Source organism: Heterodontus francisci, chromosome 10 (genome assembly GCF_036365525.1).
Source record: "Heterodontus francisci isolate sHetFra1 chromosome 10, sHetFra1.hap1, whole genome shotgun sequence".
In the NCBI taxonomy this organism is placed as follows: domain Eukaryota; kingdom Metazoa; phylum Chordata; class Chondrichthyes; order Heterodontiformes; family Heterodontidae; genus Heterodontus; species Heterodontus francisci.
Window position 1 is genome coordinate 103981325 of NC_090380.1, and position 18129 is coordinate 103999453.

General features: G+C 44.9%; 1 protein-coding gene across 1 annotated transcript in view; it reads left to right on the top strand.

Moving 5' to 3' along the window:
• The first annotated feature begins 6808 nt into the window (after window positions 1–6808).
• Window positions 6809–18129, top strand: part of bace2 (beta-secretase 2) — a 62227-nt gene continuing 50906 nt past the window's right edge. Inside the window, exons 1-2 of the mRNA XM_068041202.1 lie at window positions 6809–7364; window positions 14865–14953. Coding sequence (XP_067897303.1) covers window positions 7101–7364; window positions 14865–14953 — 353 coding nt within the window. The 5' untranslated portion in view covers window positions 6809–7100. The remainder of the gene's footprint in view (window positions 7365–14864; window positions 14954–18129) is intronic.

Below are 18129 nucleotides of genomic sequence, written 5' to 3' on the forward strand. Positions count from 1 at the left end.
CTCCAGATAAAGTGGAAAATGTCTCGGGTGACCGCCACAGCGCAGGAGTGGGGAATGGGCCAGACCTGAGCCACTTACAGCAACAACGTGAGTGCCTTGCACCTGATGACCGGTACTTACCCACAATGGAGAGAGATCGCTGCTCCTACTTGCTCAGTTTATGGTGTACCCTGGCTACCCACTCCTTCCAGGTTTTGGTGCATGCCCCAGCCCTTCCAAACCATATCCCCAGCACCTTCAGGTAGTCTGACCTGACGGTGAAGGGGACATAGGATCGGTCCGTCCAGTTCCCAAAGAACATGGCCTCGCTCTTGCCGTAGTTGACTTTGGCTCCGGAGGCCAGGTTGAACTGGTCGCAGATGCTCATCAGTCTGCGAACGGACAGTGGATCCGAGCAGAAGACGGCGACGTCGTCCATGTACAGGGAGGTTTTTACCCGAGTGCCTCCGCTGCCTGGGATTGTCTCCCCTCTTATGTCCGCATCCTTCCTAATAGACTCAGCAAAAGGTTCGAAACAGCAAACAAACAAGACAGGGAGAGAGGACAGCCCTGTCTGACTCCAAATTGGATCGGGAAACTTTCTGATTCCCACCCATTGATTGACACTGCGCTACTGATGTTTGTGTAGAGCAATTTGATCCAATTGCAGATTCCCTCCCCAAACCCCATTTTGGAGAGCACGTCCATCATGTATGTGTGCGATATCCTGTCAAAAGCCTTCTCCTGGGTCCAAGTTGATGAGGCAAGTGTCCACCCTCCTGTCCTCTTACATAGGCGATCATATCCCTGAGTGGCGCGAGACTATCAGAGATCTTCCTGTCAGGTACAGTGCACATCTGGTCAGGGTGAATCACCAACTCCAGAGCAGACTTGACCCGACTGGTGATTAATTTGGACAGAATCTTGTTGTCAACATTAAGCAGTGAGATGGGCCGCCAATTTCTGATTTCAACCCTCTCCCCCTTCCACTTGTAGATGAGGATGATGATGCCTTTCCTCATGGATTCTGACATGCTGCCGTCCAGAAGCATACTCTCGTACACTTCCAGCAGGTCTGGGCCGACCCAGTCCCACAGAGTCCAATACAACTCAACCGGTAACCGTCGCTTCTGGGAGTTTTACTCATCTTGAAGGACTGGAAAGCATTTGTCAGCTCATCCAGAGTTAGCGGTTTGTCCAGTCTCCTCCTCATGCTGTCATCTAAGACCTCCATGATAGATGACAGGAAGGACTGGAAGGCCGTGCTGTCCATGTGCTTCACGTCGTACAGCCCAGCATAAAGGGATTTACTGATCCTTAGTATGTCGGACTGCAAAGACATTACCAAGCCGTCCTCTTCCTTCAGGCTGCTGACCTCTCTCTGTGTATCTTTTGGAAGAAGTAACATGAGCACGGTATTCTGAACCTCAGGCTAGTTTTATTAAGCTAGAAAGAAAGAGAGACCATGCATTTATACAGCAGCTTTCATGACCTCAAGTCACCCCAAAGCACTTTACAGAAAATGAAGATACTTTTGAATGTTGTCACTGATTTACTGTAGGAAACACAGTAGCCCAAAAACAGTAATGAGATAAATGAGCAGATAATTTGTTTCCTTAATGATGTTAATTGAGAGACAAATATCAGCCTCACTCCGCAGTGTCCACTCTCTCACTCCGCAGTGTCCACTCTCTCACTCCGCAGTGTCCACAGCCTCACTCTGCAGTGTCCACTCTCTCATTCTGCAGTGTCCACTCTCTCACTCCGCAGTGTCCACTCTCTCACTCCGCAGTGTCCACAGCCTCACTCTGCAGTGTCCACAGCCTCACTCTGCAGTGTCCACTCTCTCACTCTGCAGTGTCCACTCTCTCACTGCGCAGTGTCCACTCTCTCACTCCGCAGTGTCCACAGCCTCAGTCCAGTGTCCACAGCCTCAGTCCACAGTGTCCACTTTCTCACTCCGCAGAGTCCACTCTCTCACTCCGCAGTGTCCACTCTCTCACTCCGCAGTGTCCACTCTCTCACTCCACAGTGTCCACAGCCTCACTCCACAGTGTCCACTGTCTCACTCCACAGTGTCCACAGCCTCACTCCACAGTGTCCACTTTCTCACTCCACAGTGTCCACAGCCTCAGTCCACAGTGTCCACTCTCTCACTCCGCAGAGTCCACTCTCTCACTCCGCAGTGTCCACTCTCTCACTCCGCAGTGTCCACTCTCTCACTCCGCAGTGTCCACAGCCTCACTCCACAGTGTCCACTGTCTCACTCCACAGTGTCCACAGCCTCACTCCACAGTGTCCACTGTCTCACTCCACAGTGTCCACAGCCTCACTCCGCAGTGTCCACAGCCTCACTCCGCAGTGTCCACAGCCTCACTCCGCAGTGTCCACTGTCTCACTCCACAGTGTCCACTGTCTCACTCCACAGTGTCCACAGCCTCTCTCCACAGTGTCCACAGCCTCTCTCCACAGTGTCCACAGCCTCACTCCACAGTGTCCACTGTCTCACTCCACAGTGTCCACAGCCTCTCTCCGCAGTCTCCACAGCCTCTCTCCGCAGTGTCCACAGCCTCTCTCCGCAGTGTCCACAGCCTCACTCCACAGTGTCCACTGTCTCACTCCACAGTGTCCACAGCCTCTCTCCGCAGTGTTCAGGACACTGGGGATTACTCCTCTGCTCTTCTTCAAATACTCCCATGGGATTTTTACATTCACTTGAGAGGGGAGACAAGGCCTTGGTTTAACAAATCATTCAAAAGACAGCACCTCTGACAGTGCAGCAGTCCCTCAGCACTGGACTGGAGTGTCAGACTAGATTTTGTGCTCAAGTCCCTGAAGTAGGACTAAAACCACAACCTGCTGACTCAGAGGTAAGTGTGCCACCAACTGAGCCACAGCTGACATGGCAAATGGCATTTTCTCTTTTTTGAATTTCTTATATAAAGACACTGAAAGAACTAAAGCCTTTAAATTACACTAAGAGTTCCTATTACACGTATACATGTTTTTCTGAAGCTCACTAGGTATCAGCTGTGCTTGATCTGAACACTGTAGGGGATATTTTAACCCTTCCACTAGGCGGGAACCATGGGTTTGATTAAGGGCAGCATGATCTCAATCCTGCCTACAAAATCTGACAGCAGGCGGGATCATGGCCACAGGAGGCCCAGGTAAGCGAGTTAATTTTTAATTTTTTAAACGTTCTGGCCCTGCAAAGAACATCAGGACTTCCCTGCTGGTCCTCTGACCCCAGAACCCCCTCGCCCTCTAATTCCTTACTTACTTTCCCTGTTTGTGTGAAACCCCAATGGCAGCAAGCCCCCACCCCATGAATTTTGACTCCCACCCGATGCTGGTGTCATCACTACCGCTAGCTTCAAGCAGGCATCGATGTAAATAAGCCAAGCTGAAACTATGCATTGGAGAGAGCTACTGAGCAGCAGGCAGCTGCTAGGACCATTCTTGTGGGGAAAGGGGCAGCATTTATCCCCCAGCTTTGTTTTTGGCCATTTTGGGAACAGCCTTCAGCACGTCCCCTCTAAGTTGAGCCATTTTACTGATAGTACCATTGCTACCTGAAAACTGCACTGGATTTCTACAAAGCCAATTCAAGTATTTTAATGAGCTGCCGCCTATTTTGTTTCCTGGCACGGGAGGCCTGATTTCAAGGCCTATGCAAAAATCTAATCAGGTAGTAGGCAGTCGGTCTTGAAACAAATTTTCACCTATCAGTCACACTGTGATGGGATGACAGTCAATCAAATATTCCTCCCACCCTGTTATCTGTTATTTTTTAGATAATGGTTCCTAATAGTTTTTTTTACAAAAGAATATAAGCAACAAAACTCGGGCAAGATATTTTTGACTACCCATATTCTTACAAGAAAATTCATTTCATTTTATGTGGGTTGATAGGTTAATTGGCCATTATAAATTGCCCCTAGTGTAGGTAGGTGGTAGGGAAATATAGGGACAGGTGGGGATGTGGTAGGAATATGGAATTAGTGTAGGATTAGTATAAATGGGTGGTTGATGGTTGGCACAGACTTGGTGGGCCAAAGGGCCTATTTCAGTGCTGTATCTCTAAACTAAACTAAACTTATTGTAGGCTGGTGATGAAGTATCTATTAAAGGCATAGGAGAGCTGCCAGAGGTTACACAGAATTACACAGATTTTACATCAAAGAAACAGTCCAGCAGATCTATGCCAGTGTTTATGCTCCACACGAGCCTCCTCTCACCTGTCTTCATCTCAAGGTATCCGCATAATCTACTCCTTTCTCCCTTGGGTACTTATCTAGATTCCCAGTAAATGCTGAGAGAGGTTCTAGAGCTCCCTAACCAACAGCACTGTGGGAGCACCTTCACCGTAAACACTGCAGTGGTTCAAGAAAGCCCACTGCCACCTTCTCAAGGACAATCAGGGATCAGCAATAAATGCTGACCTTTCCAGCAGTACCCTTTTCTAGAGAAGGAATGATACAAAAAGCAGCCAGAAGCCTGAACACTGTATCACAGAACAAAATAAAACCAGCATTCTTCCAAACTAGTATATATCCTAGCTGCTGAAATAAGTCAAGAAATCCTAAGAAGTTTGAGATTTTTTCCTTAGTATTTCTTCATAGAATCTTAGAGCACAGAAGGAGGCCATTTGGCCCATAATGCCTGTTCCAGCTCTTGGAAAGAGCTCTCCAATTAGTTCCAATCCCCTGCCATATATAAGATGCACTGCAGCAACTCACCATGCCTCCTTCGACAGCACCTTCCAAATCCACAACCTCTTCCACCTAGAAGGACAAGGGTAACAAACGCATGAGAACACCACCACCTGCAAGTTCCCCTCCAAGTCACACACCATCCTGATTTGGAACTATATCACCGTTTCTTCAGTGTCGCAGGGTCAAAATCCTGGATCTCCCTCCCTAACAGCACTGTGGGTGTAGCTGCACCAGATGGACTGCAGCTGTTCAAGAAGGTGGCTCACCACCAACTTCTCAAGGGCCTTTAGGGATGGGCAACAAATGCTGGCCCAGCCAGCAATGCCCACATCCCATGAACGAATAAAAAAATACTCAAGACGATTATCCCGAGTCACTTGTGCTGAGTGCAACGCCCTCTGCTGCACTATCAACATTCATTTCAGAGGCTACATAGACAGTGGTGTCCCATCAGAAATCAGGCGTTTCTCCTCTGTGTACTAATTGTCCAGGGTAGAGTGGAGTTAGCTAATAGCTTTCAGCAAATGTATTACATTTAAATTACATAATAGGAGATGCAAGCGTGTTCAATACTGTGCATCAAAAGCATCCCATTAGGCTTATTATAGAGCAGAAATTCTGATCAGCGCTGTTCGCGTACACATGATTAAAACACACATACTACATTCCTTTGATGTGCTGTTTTAAGGCAGACTTTAATCCTTCATGTACAGTCTAATTCCAGCATGCAAGAAGTGCACAGAGGAACATCATGCAAGTGCTAAGGACAAACTTCATTAATTGGAATTTCTATCCCCTTGTTTTACTTTTCCACATGGAAGATAACAGAAATACAGGTTTGGCTTCCATCCAACAATGAAACTGCCAAGGGGGAGTCCTTAGCCCTTTCTGGATAGAGGGGCTGAATGGCCTTCTTGGTTTCTGCCCTATTGATGTTAATCTGTAAAATTCTGGTGTTGGGAAAAAGGACAAATCTTCCACCTTCCCCTGCCCCTCCCAACATTAAGGGGCCATGTGTGGGGAGGGGAAAATTCCACACAGAATAACCTTATCAGCGTAAGGCTTCAAGGTCATTCGTACCAGCTTGGGGATGGCCAACATACTATTGGGACCCTTGGTAATGCTCTAGAAGTCTTCCAGACAATGGTAATATATCCTGGAGGGATCTATTACTTACCTAACACTGGCAAAATGCTCCCTGCAGATAATAAAAAAAAAACTTACCTTGATCTTCAGCTTCAGAAGGGCCTTAAGGTTCCCTAACAAGGGGGTGCAGGCCGCTACGATATATGTGGATGGATTGGGTCAAGTGTTTTCATTGCAGAAAACATTTTCTCATTAGTCAACAAATACAGAAGAATCCATAGATTACAGAGTGATCAGATCTCATGGCAGGCTTTAGATGGCATAACTTGGACCACCTCACGGACAATTTACAGATCTCCAGACCCCACTGAACTACAGCCACTGGCTTCAGTGCAGTATAACTGCAGCTCAAGATAATCTACCCAACATCCTGAAAGAAAGATTTGCATTTATATAGCACCATTTCACAACCTTAGGACATCCCAAAGCAGCTAATGATCATTAGTTGAAGTCCCTGTTGTGACGTAGGAAATGCAGGCAGCCAATTTGCACACAGCAAGCTCCAACACTGCAATGAATTAAATGAGCAGATCGTCTGTTTTAAAGGTGTTGTTAATGGGATAAATATTGAAGAGGACTCAGAGAAATCTCCTGCTCATCTTCAAATAGTGCCGTGGGATCTTTTACATTCATCAATGTAGCATCTCAGCTGAAAGGTGGCACAGACAGTACGGCACTCACTCACCCCAGTACAGAGTGTCAGCCTGGCTGATGTGGGACTCCAGAGTGGGACTTGAACCCGCACATTTCTGACTAGGTGGGCGGTGACTTTGAACTGCAAATTAACTAACTGGCTGTCTTAAAGCATTTACCCTCCTCACTCCCTCTTCTTAAAAGTGGGGGGAAAAAATCCGCCCACATTAAAGACAGACAAGAGCTTCAGTCACACTTTATCCACTAGGGGGTCTGTTCAGCACTCTGAGTAACTTTTCAAAGTTTCCCATTCCAGCGGCTCGTCACATCCGTTTGAAGTAAAGTTTGGGGAAGTTCTTTCTGGGATGTTGATTAGGTTTTTGCTCTTAAGTGGTTTCATCTGATACACTTGGCAGCGAGCGGTTTGTTTAGAATTTACTTTATTAGCTTTAGCGTCTGGTTGCTTAAAAACAAAGAACAAACTTATTTTAAGAGTACCAAAAATCTTGAAACGAGTTCTGAAGCCACAATTTCGATCTGGAATCTCAAGATGAAATAGCGAAAGTTACAGGGCAGGGTTTTTTCCGGAGTGAACGGGGCTGTATTTTTTTTTTTTGCGCTGAAATGAGGATATTTGTGAGGTTGCTGCTCCTCTGCTTGGTGCTGGGCGTTTGCCAAAGCGAAAACCTTTTACTCCCTCTGAAGATCTCCCCTTACAATGGCTCGGGAGAGTTGCTCTTGGACAGACGCAGCCCACTGTCAGAGGGCATCTCCCTCGCCTCTCAGGCTGCCGGCGCAGTCAGCTTCATCAGTATGCTCAATAACCTAAAAGGAGATGTAGGACGAGGCTATTATCTAGAAGTGCTAATAGGGACGCCGACACAGAAGGTGAGAAATGTTTTACTTATTGAAATCGAATGGGGATTTTAAAAAAAAAGTTGATTTAAACCAACATTTTTAAGGGTTTCACAATGTTTCAAATGGCCTGGAAGAAACTGTTTTATGATGGCTTAAATCTGCTAAATATATTAAACTCCCAGTCTTCTGGAACTCTTAGCACCGTGGGTGTCTAATTTATGGCCCACTGTATCTCTTGGAACTCTGGCCCTCCAAGCCCAGGTAAGTCAGTCCTATCTTCGTATATTAGACCAGATCCAGTTAATACGAATACAGATAGATACCCAAACCAACCAACAACTTGTAGTGAGGTATTGTGAATTGTTATGAGTTGCTGGTTGATTTGCACCGTTTTGTTGTTGGCTTTGTGAAAGCAGCAATTCTGCTGAAAGGTCACAGACCTGAAACGTTAACTAGCGCTTTACACCACCTCAATGAGCCGGGGGCGTGGGGAGTGGCGTAAAATGGAGCAAGAGGCTTTTCCGACCCGCTCCCGCCTCGGCGTAGGGCGGGGGGGCAAAACACTGCCTGCCCGCCCCAGGCCAATCAAGGCCCTTAAGCGGCCACTTAAAGGCCTTCACCCACCTCCACGTGGATTTTACACATGATAAGCATCCTGGAGCTGGGAAAAGCCACCTATGAAAATCAGGCTGTTGCAATCATCCCCGCGGGTGGGGTGGTGGTGGGGGAGAGGAGGAGGAGGAGAGGGCCCCTGCTCATCGGGCACAAGGTGTCTGATGGAGTGCTACCCCGACCACCCACAGCACTCAAGCCGCCCCCCCCCAACCGACCACCCTTGTCTCACCGGAGCCTGACCGATTACCCCTAGCAAGGCAACCAAAACCTATATGTCTTCCTGGCTCCATGTCTTTGGCTGGGCTGCAGCCCCAGCAGTGGCCAGGTGGCACAACTGAGACGAAGAGCTGCCGGCCCACTGACTGGTCGGCGGCTCAATGAGGCAGGACGTCCTCCCTCAAGCGGGTGGAAGACCCGCCTTGGAACATTTAAAGACCAGGGACCTGTAAAATGCAGGTCAGATCCCCAGGTGAGGCGGAAGCGGGTTCGCCACCGACTTTTTAGTCGGTGGCAGGCTCCTGTCCGCCCAACGTAAAATCCCAGCTGTTAACTCTGCTTCACTCTCCACATGGCTTGGCCATGTGAGCCGCATGGAAGATGGCAGGATCCCCAAAGACACATTGTACAGCGAGCTCGCCACTGGTATCAGACCCACCGGCCGTCCATGTCTCCGTTATAAAGACGTCTGCAAACGCGACATGAAATCGTGTGACATTGATCACAAGTCGTGGGAGTCAGTTGCCAGCATTCGCCAGAGCTGGCGGGCAGCCATAAAGACAGGGCTAAATTGTGGCGAGTCGAAGAGACTTAGTAGTTGGCAGGAAAAAAGACAGAGGCGCAAGGGGAGAGCCAACTGTGCAACAGCCCCAACAAACAAATTTCTCTGCAGCACCTGTGGAAGAGCCTGTCACTCCAGAATTGGCCTTTATAGCCACTCCAGGCGCTGCTTCACAAACCACTGACCACCTCCAGGCGCGTATCCATTGTCTCTCGAGATAAGGAGGCCCAAAAGAAAGAAAAGAAAGAACTCTCCACAGATGCTGCCAGACCTGCTGAGTATTTCCAGCACTTTTTGTTTTTGTATCTTGCCCTGAGTGTTTCCTGAGGTTGCTGCATTTTCACATTAAAGTTGCCATCGAAAGTTATATCTGGTTATTAATATTGTGTACATCCTTCGAATTACATGATAATTGTTAATATCTGCCAATCAACTTCTTTTGTCCAGAAAGTGAGCAATTGAGTGTGTGCATTCCTTCATCTTGTGAATTGTTTTAACTGATGTTAAAAGAAATTTAAAATTTGATGTGTTCTTTTCTTGTGTGACTTTCTCAATCCAATCTTTCTTTCTCTATACCCGATTTAGCATTGAATTCACCTTCTCTAATTCACCCTCCTTCTCTGTCCTTCCTCTGTTTACTTCTCAATTCTTGCATCTCGTTAACCAATGAGATTAATTATTGGTTACAAGGTTCACCATGGTCCTCACTGCCCACACTTTCACTTTGTGGGCAAACACAAATTTGGGGAAACCTAAACATGCCCAAACAAGTGTAACTAATGGAGTACATTGCAATGTCCCACTCCAGTTAAATCTGACTCATGGTTCTTCATATTTCCTGGTTTGTTCTGCTTGGATTTGTGTGGGCCTGGGAGCTTTGGACAGAGCTGCTCTTGGGGCTGTTTGCCTTATGGTTCCATAAACCTAAAATTTAGGAAATGCAAGATCTCTTGGCATCAGTAACTTGAGATGCTGGTCAATTGTCGAGAGCTTTGATTCATATATAATGTGTGGTCTCTGAGGGTCTGTTGTCATAACCAGTGTAGCCCACAGCAATAAGGCGACTTGGACACTCCCCTGCCTGAAAACATTCTGCATGCCTCTTCTCTCAAAAGCCTCTTAAAGGTCTATCTTTTTGACTATTCTTTCACCTGCCTCACTCATCCTGCCAACTTGTTCCTGCCCAAGCTGCCATATCCTCTTTCCTTCACCAGTCCCCTCACACCCTACCCTCCGAATTAAATTTCCTTTTCTATATGAGGGCAGTTATACCAATGTAATCTGCTGTTTGATATAAATGTATATCACTGCAACGCTGGTCTTGGATGTCCATATGATGAAAAGTGTGAATGACTCTCACTCCTGACGAGTCTGTTTTTCTTCAAACTCGACAAGAAATGCACTTTTAAAACTAATTGGAGTAAATGTTCTAACCTACAAGAAACTAATTGTTATATTAACAAATGAACAGTATGTTTTTGACATTTGTGAGCTGTTGCAACATTGAAATATTTAATATATTCCTGGTAACATTCTACTTATATATGAGCAATGTTACAATGTTAGTGCCATTTCTGTAATGCTATTTCAATACATAGAATGAAGCGAGAAAAATTGTGTGTGCTCGCTTTCACTCTCTTTTTCACGAAAACATTTAACCAAGTTTCAACTCGACCATACTGTGAAGTCAAAGGATGAATAAACTAAGAAATTGAGGTGAAATTTACATGATGTGCATAAAATTACAGCTATCTTCAGTTTGGGCTGCAGTTCGATTCTAACCAGTATTGTTTGCTGGAGAGATTTCTATGAAAGAAAAATTGAACTGGATTTTCTTTTCTTATTCTGCATTGCTCCACATGATGACTGCTTTGTAACATTTAGCACTAGGATGAAGTACTTGATATTTAATGGAGTGGTGTGCAAAATTTGAGGTGATGAATTATAATTTTAAACAGATGAAATTAAAAAAAAAAAGAGGGATGACTAAAGCAAATAAATTGGTAATTGTCAGCAACATTACAGCAGAGGTGTAGGGGAACACCTTTTAAAGGTATAGAACTGAAAAAGCAGGATAAATACAAGCCAAAAAACAATTAACTCAAACCAAACAAACATGACCCAAAATTGATTAGCAGACATGTTAAATTGATGTAAAGAAGAAAAGCAATCTTTAGAACTCCTGTAGAGAGAGAGGAGAGAGAAGGCATTTACTGGGAGCAATGTAAACAAATGCAGAACTGATGAGCATAGGATAGTTGATATTCAGAATAACTCTTTCCTTGTGAGTATTTGAAGAAAGTATACCAGCATCATGCCATTGCCACAGATAACCAAAGTAAAACTGAAGGCTTTGATTAGAAACCTAAAAGGCTATAACAACTTACATTTATAAAGCAACTTTAATGTAGAAACATCTCCCAAGGCACTTCACAGAATTGCAATGATACAAGAAAGTACTCAAAAGAAACAAAAAGTTGGGAATAGATGGTATTTATAGTTGACAAAGACGAGGAAGAAGATTTATGAGGCAATGGCAACCGTTATGAGATTCATTAAACACTGGGGAGGTGCGAGTAGGTTGGAAGCAAGCTAGTGTAGTGCCCACATTCAAACAAAAAAGATTTTTAAAAAAATCCATCAGTCTCACCTCCAACTTGGCTCTAAGCTCTGGAATTCCCCTTCTAAACTTTTTCCTGCTTCCATCTCTTTCTCCTACTTTTAAGATGCTCCTTAAGCCCCACCTCTTCCAATCCTAATATTCCTTCTGTGGCTCACTGACAAATTTTGTCTGGTAACACTTCTGTGAAGCACCTTGGGACATTTTGCTGCATTCCAGGTGCTTTATAAATTCAAGTTGTTGTTGAATGAAATGATTCCTATGCCTAACTGTGTGCACAGTGACATAAGAGACAAGCCAGCAGCAGCATAATCTCTGATTCACCATGAACAACAAGACAGGAACTCTGTTACAGTGTAGCAATATGATTTGTGTTTTAAGTCATCTGAATCCCTTGACACACACGCCTGAATTGCTTATTTAAAATTTCCAGCCTGCAACTCCTTCTTGTATACATCTATTTTCTCTGTATGAAAACTAGACTTCAGGGCTCCTTAGTCAAAACCGCTGTATCTGCTGAAATAAAGGCTTCGTTTCAATCAGTGTACCTCACATGGCTCCATGTGACTGCAGTGTTGGTTGTGGGTGTTACCGCATGTGACTGGGATTTTAACAATGCGCTTCACAGTACCCATCACATCTTTTGCCTCCTACTAATGGAATTATTCTCGACGCAGTATTAAGCCAAAGCTGCTGGCAAAAGTAATTCCTGAAGCAAAAGGAAGGAATAGCAGTATTTTGCGAAAAAGGACTGGGCTCCAACTCCTCCGTATACTGTCTACCCGACAGGCTATGTGTCAGAGTGTTCTGCATTGGAGATTTTCACTGCTTTCTGAAATCGGGACTAATTGACCAATTACTGCAATTCCGAAGGCCAACCGATGAGATGAAAATTTTTGGACGTTGGCACAGAACCCGGTATTGCAGGGTGTTCCTTTTTAGTCCTTTTAAAGGATGCTTCCCTCCTCCTCTAACAAGAACATAGAACCATAGAAAAGTTACGACACAGAAGGAGGCCATTCAGCCCATCGTGTCCTGCGCCAGCTGAAAAAATGAGCTGCCCAATCTAATCCCCGCCCCCCTCCTTCCAGCACCTGGTCCTTAGCCTTGCAGGGTCCAGCACTTCAGGTGCAGGTCCAGGTACCTTTTTAAATGAGTTGAGGGTTTCTGCCTCCACTATCGATCCAGTCCGTGAATTCCAGACACCCAACATCCTCTGGGTGAAAAGGTTTTTTCTTGTCTCTAATCCTTCGACCTTAAATCTGTGCCTCTTGGTAGTTGACCTCTCCGCTAGGGGAAACAGGTCCTTCCTGTCTACTCTAACTAGGCCCCTCATAATTTTATACACCTCAATTAAGTCACCCCTCAGCCTCCTCTGTTCTCAGGAAAACAACCCTAGCAGATCCAATCTTTCCTCATAGCTGCAATTTTCAAGCCCTGGCATCATTCTTGTAAATCTCCTCTGTACTCTCTCCAGAGCAATTATGTCCTTCCTGTAATGTGGTAACCAGAACTGTATGCAATACTCCAGCTGTGGCCTAACCAGCATTTTGTACAGTTCCAGTATTACATCCCTGCTTTTGTATTCTATACCTCGACCAATAAAGGAAAGCATTCCATACGCTGCCTTCACCACTTTATCTGCCTGTCCTGCCACCTTCAGGGACCTGTAGACATGCACTCCAAGGTCTCTCACTTCCTCTATCCCTCTCAATATACTCCTGTTTACTGTGTATTCCCTCGCTTTTTTTGCCCTCCCCAAATGCATTACCTCACACACTTTTCTGGATTGAATTCCATTTGCCATTTTTCTGCCCACTCAACCAAACCATTGATATTATTCTGGAGTCTACAGCTATCCTCTTCACTATCAACTACACAGCCAACTTTGTGTCATCTGCAAATTTCCCAATCATGCCTCCCACATTTAAGTCCAAATCATTAATATATACCACAAACAGCAAGGGACCCAACACCCAGCCCTGTGAAACGCCACTGGGAACTGCCTGTCATTCACAAAAATATCAGTCGACCATTACCCTTTGTTTCCTGTCACTGAGCCAATTTTGGATCCAACTCGCCACATTCCCCCGTATCCCATGGGCTTTTACCTTTCTGACCAGTCTGCCATGTGGGACCTTATCAAATGTCTTACTAAATTCCATGTATACAACATCTGCTTTTTATTAGTGCCTTTCACAACTCCGAACGTCCCAAGCCAATGAAGTACTTTGGAAGCATAGTCGCTGTTTTAATGTAGAGAACACAGCAGTAATTTGCACACAACAAACTCCCACAAACAGCAATGTGACAATGACCAGATAATTGGTTGTAGTGATACTAATTGAGGGATAAATATTGGCCAGGACATTGTGGAGAGCTCCCCTACAGTACTTTGAATAGTGCCTTGGGCTCATTTGTGCCCACCTGAGAGAGCAGATAGGGTCTCTGTTTCATGTCTCATCCGAGAGACGGCACCTCCAACAGTGCAGTACTCTCTCATGTATGGCACTGGAATGTCAGCCTAGATTCTGTGCTCGAATCTATCTGGTGAGACTTGAACCTACAAACCTCTGATTCAGAGGTGAGCGTACTCCCCACTAAGCCACATCTAAAAGATGCTGGACTGGTATAGATACAACTCATAGGTGCCCATCTCCCTCTAATACCTGCCAGAGTTCCTACCTTTCATGTGAGCCTCAACAGCAATCTACTGAGCATGAGGGTTGGTGGTGGCTACAGGATCAGTGGTCAAAGCCAATGCATGGCTTGTTCTTTCTATAGCTTTATTTTCTGATGGGAGTCAGTACAGAAAGATGAGGACTCACTCGCAGTATTTAAAGCGAATAATTAATTGACTGAAGAGAAAGAAAGCACAGGCGTGATAGGCTGAATGGCCTTCTGTGCTGTATTATTGTATGGACATTGGCATCGGCATGATCAAGTGGGGAGGTGGTGGGAACAGATGGCCCGGGAGTGAGAAGTTAGGGTGACAGATGAGCTGTAGCTGGAAGCAGATGGGTAAGTGATGATGGGGTCATCCACCTGGCCCAATAGCTGTGCTGGAAAAGCACTTACCTGCTGGATCTGGCAATTCTCATCTCCAGAATCTTGGGAAACCCGACCTGTGATTGTTTAATCCACATGACTGCTAAAATCTGAGGTGCCCTGCCTCACTTAAATATTGTAATTACTGACCCACCTCTTGAGTGAGTTAGTTGCTCTTCCCCAGCCCACTGTGGTTAAACCAAACGCAGACCTGCTCATGAGGGGCTGGGACCGGCTTTCCCATTTTAAGAATTCAAACCCCTTCTCCCTGTTCTGGGGTGGCAAGGGTATAAAACTAACATCCCCCACCCCAACCCTCACCATTGTGTTTTTTCCACTGACTTGATGGTCTTCTCTCTGGAAGGCACTCAGCCTTTTTTTTCCAGTGCAAGCCCAATACTTTTGTTCTTCCCTCTTTTCAATTAATACATTGTTTTATAATGTTTGCTGTGTTGTCTTCACCTTGCAGGTGAATATATTGGTCGATACAGGGAGCAGTAACTTTGCAGTGGCTGGTTCACCATACGGCAATATGAACATCTACTTTAAGCCCGAATTGTGAGTATTCAGATACTGGCAGGCGAGTACTACATGCATATGTGAAGAGGAGGGAGTTCAGATTTAACAGGATAAATTGCTATTTTGTGAAGTTAGAAATATTGAGCGAGATATGTATCACAAGGATGAATAGGCTCATTGTGGCATTGTTTATATTTTTACACAAGTCCCATTGAGAAGCCATGGCCCATACTGCCAGATGTAGTCAATATTGAAAAAATGCCAGTGCCGCTGACATCCCATGAACAATTTTGTTTTAAAACTGAGGGGAGTGTGCGCAGGAACATAAATAGGAGCAGGAGTATGCCGCACGGCCCATCAAACCTGCTCCATTGTTCAATAAGATTACGGCTAGTTTTCTTCTACTCCATTTTCCTGCCCTATCCCCATATCCCGTAATTCTCTTAGTGTCCAAAAGTCTATCAATCTCAAGGCCATCCCACCTCCTTGCGTGTGAGAGTTATGATGTCTGAGTAGGTTCGTTCTGGGAAAAAATACCAAGTTACAATCCCACACGGATCGGAACAAAAATGGAATATTTTGGTGTCTCTTATTCACTTGATGGCTACCCAGTTTACACACAGTTTCTATATGTGATTGTAGGAATCTTTTTTTTTTCTGTTCTTTCATGGGATGTGGGTGTCACTGGTAAGGCCAGCATTTGTTGCCCCTCCTTAATTACCCTTGACAACTGAGTGGCTTGCTAGACCATTTCAGAGGGCAGTTAAGAGTCAACCACATTGCTGTGGGTCTAGAGTCACATGTAGGCCAGACCGGGTAAGGACGGCAGATTTCATTTCCTAAAGAACATTAGTGAACCAGATGGGTTTTTGCAACAAACGATAGTTTCATGGCACCATTACTGGGACTAGCTTTCAATTCCAGATTTTTTTATTTATTTTATTTTATTTAGAGATACAGCACTGAAACAGGCTCTTCGGCCCACCAAGTCTGTGCTGACCATCAACCACCCATTTATATTAATCCTACATTAATCCCATTACCCTCTCACATCCCCACCTTCCCCTACCACCTACCTATACTAGGGGCAATTTATAATGGCCAATTTACCTATCAACCTGCAAGTCTTTGGCTGTGGGAGGAAACCGGAGCACCCGGCGGAAACCCACGCAGTCACAAGGAGAACTTGCAAACTCCGCACCCAGTACCTAGAATCGAACCTGGGTCGCTGGAGCTGTGAAGCCGCAGTGCTAACCACTGTGCCACCCAAATTCCACAAGCTGCCTTGGTGGGATTTGAACCCATGTCCCCAGGGCATTAGTCTTGGACTCTGGATTACTAGTTCAGTGACGTTACCACTACACCACCATCTCCCCTGCAAGTTGATCGGAGTTGCACAGAGGCTTGGATTATTCGCTTCTTCAGTGTTTTTTTTTGTGGCTTGACTGGTGTCATATGTTCATATAAATTCGTTTTCTGGGCTCCAGTGGACAGTAGACAGATTTTTGTTTTCAATGTTATGTTGTTTGAAATGCTGCTGTGCATTTATCCATTCTGTTCAATTTAAATATATTCTGTAGCTGTCCATTTGATAGGCGTTATCTCGTTGGAAAGAAGTTACAATGATTTAGTTCCATTTTTAGGTAATTTCTCCTGCCAGTTTTGCGAGTTTGCTTAGCTAATCCATCATTGTGATCAATAGGGTCCTTTTGTCTTTATTTCAAGTGATTTTGAAAATTGCTATAATTGAATTGATTTAAACAACAAGATTTAAGATGAGATGCACAGGTGAGTGTGTATGGGAAAGCATCAGATGTCTATGTGCTGAAACTAAGTCAAAATTACTTTTCGATAAGGGACCAGTTAATTGGAAATGTTTAATACGTGAATTGATGGTCAGTGGCTTAGGTGATTACTTTGTCAAGAGTATTGAAACATTGTACTGGGAAAGTGTGCAAATCCCCAAGATGATTGTTTCCTTGGCCACTGAAGTATGGTTCTCTGCATTGTGAGCCTTCAAAGGATCTGCTTTTTAATCAAAGGAAAAGATGCATTTAAAACTCACTAACTATCCCAAGTCTTCATTCCCACTTCGCTGTGCCTCTACTTGTGAGGGGCTAATTGGGACTCTGGAGAATTGTTCCCACTTCATCTTCCACTCGAGTCTGTTTCCCAAACCTTACTTGAAGATGGAACTAAAAGGATTTCAGACTTGTTTCCAGATGGCTTATGTATTGCATAATTTTGATTATTGTGCTAGTATTCTGCATCTTTCTGCTACATTGTATCTCAACTGTAAGTAAATTGGACCAAGTAGTTTAGCTTGTATGAATTTATATAGTATTATATTGTAGTGTTTTATTACATTAAAGCCACTATGTAAATTCAAGTTTTCTTAACTTGCATTATATTACACTGTTGGAAAGAGACAAGAGTATGTGGTGCATATTCTCATTTGGCTTCAGTAAGCAATATACCAGGGTTAGGGGTTGTTTGTTAAACTTGAACATGCTTTACCTATATGTGTCATGTATAATGATGGGAGTTTCAGATCATAGTCTCACTCTGTTTATAGAAATTGCTGTCCAGCTGTGGATGTGGAGTCATGTGTTGGGGGGGGGGGGGGGGGGAGAAAAAGGCCAAATTATTTTCTGAATGCCAGTGTATTGTTATCCAAGTCTTACATGTGAGGCAGGGGGTAAGTGGAAGGAAGAGATAAAACTTTGCTTTTCTGGAACTTCAGATGTCCCAAAGTGCTTCTCAACCAATTAGGTACTGTCATCACTGTTGCGGCAGGCAATTTGCGCACACTACATTCCCACAAACAGCCATGAAACAAATGATGGGATAATCTGTTTTTGTGTTCGTGGGCTTAATATTGGACAAGGCACTGGGAAAACTTTCCTCCTGTTTTTTTGAAAAGTGCCATGGGATCTTTATGCTCCCCTGAGAAAACAGATGGGGCATCAGTTTAACCTCTCTTCAGGAAACAGCATCCCCTCAGTACTGCATTAGAACATAGAGACAGGAGTAAGCTATTCAACCTCCCTCAAGTCTGTTCCTCCATCCAAGTAGGTCATGGCTGATCTGTATCTCAACTCCATCTACCCACCTTAGCACCTTATCCCTTCATACCCTTGACTAAAACATTATGGATCCCCGTCTTGACGGCTCTTATTGTTCCAGCATCCGCAGCCATTTGGGGTATAGAATTC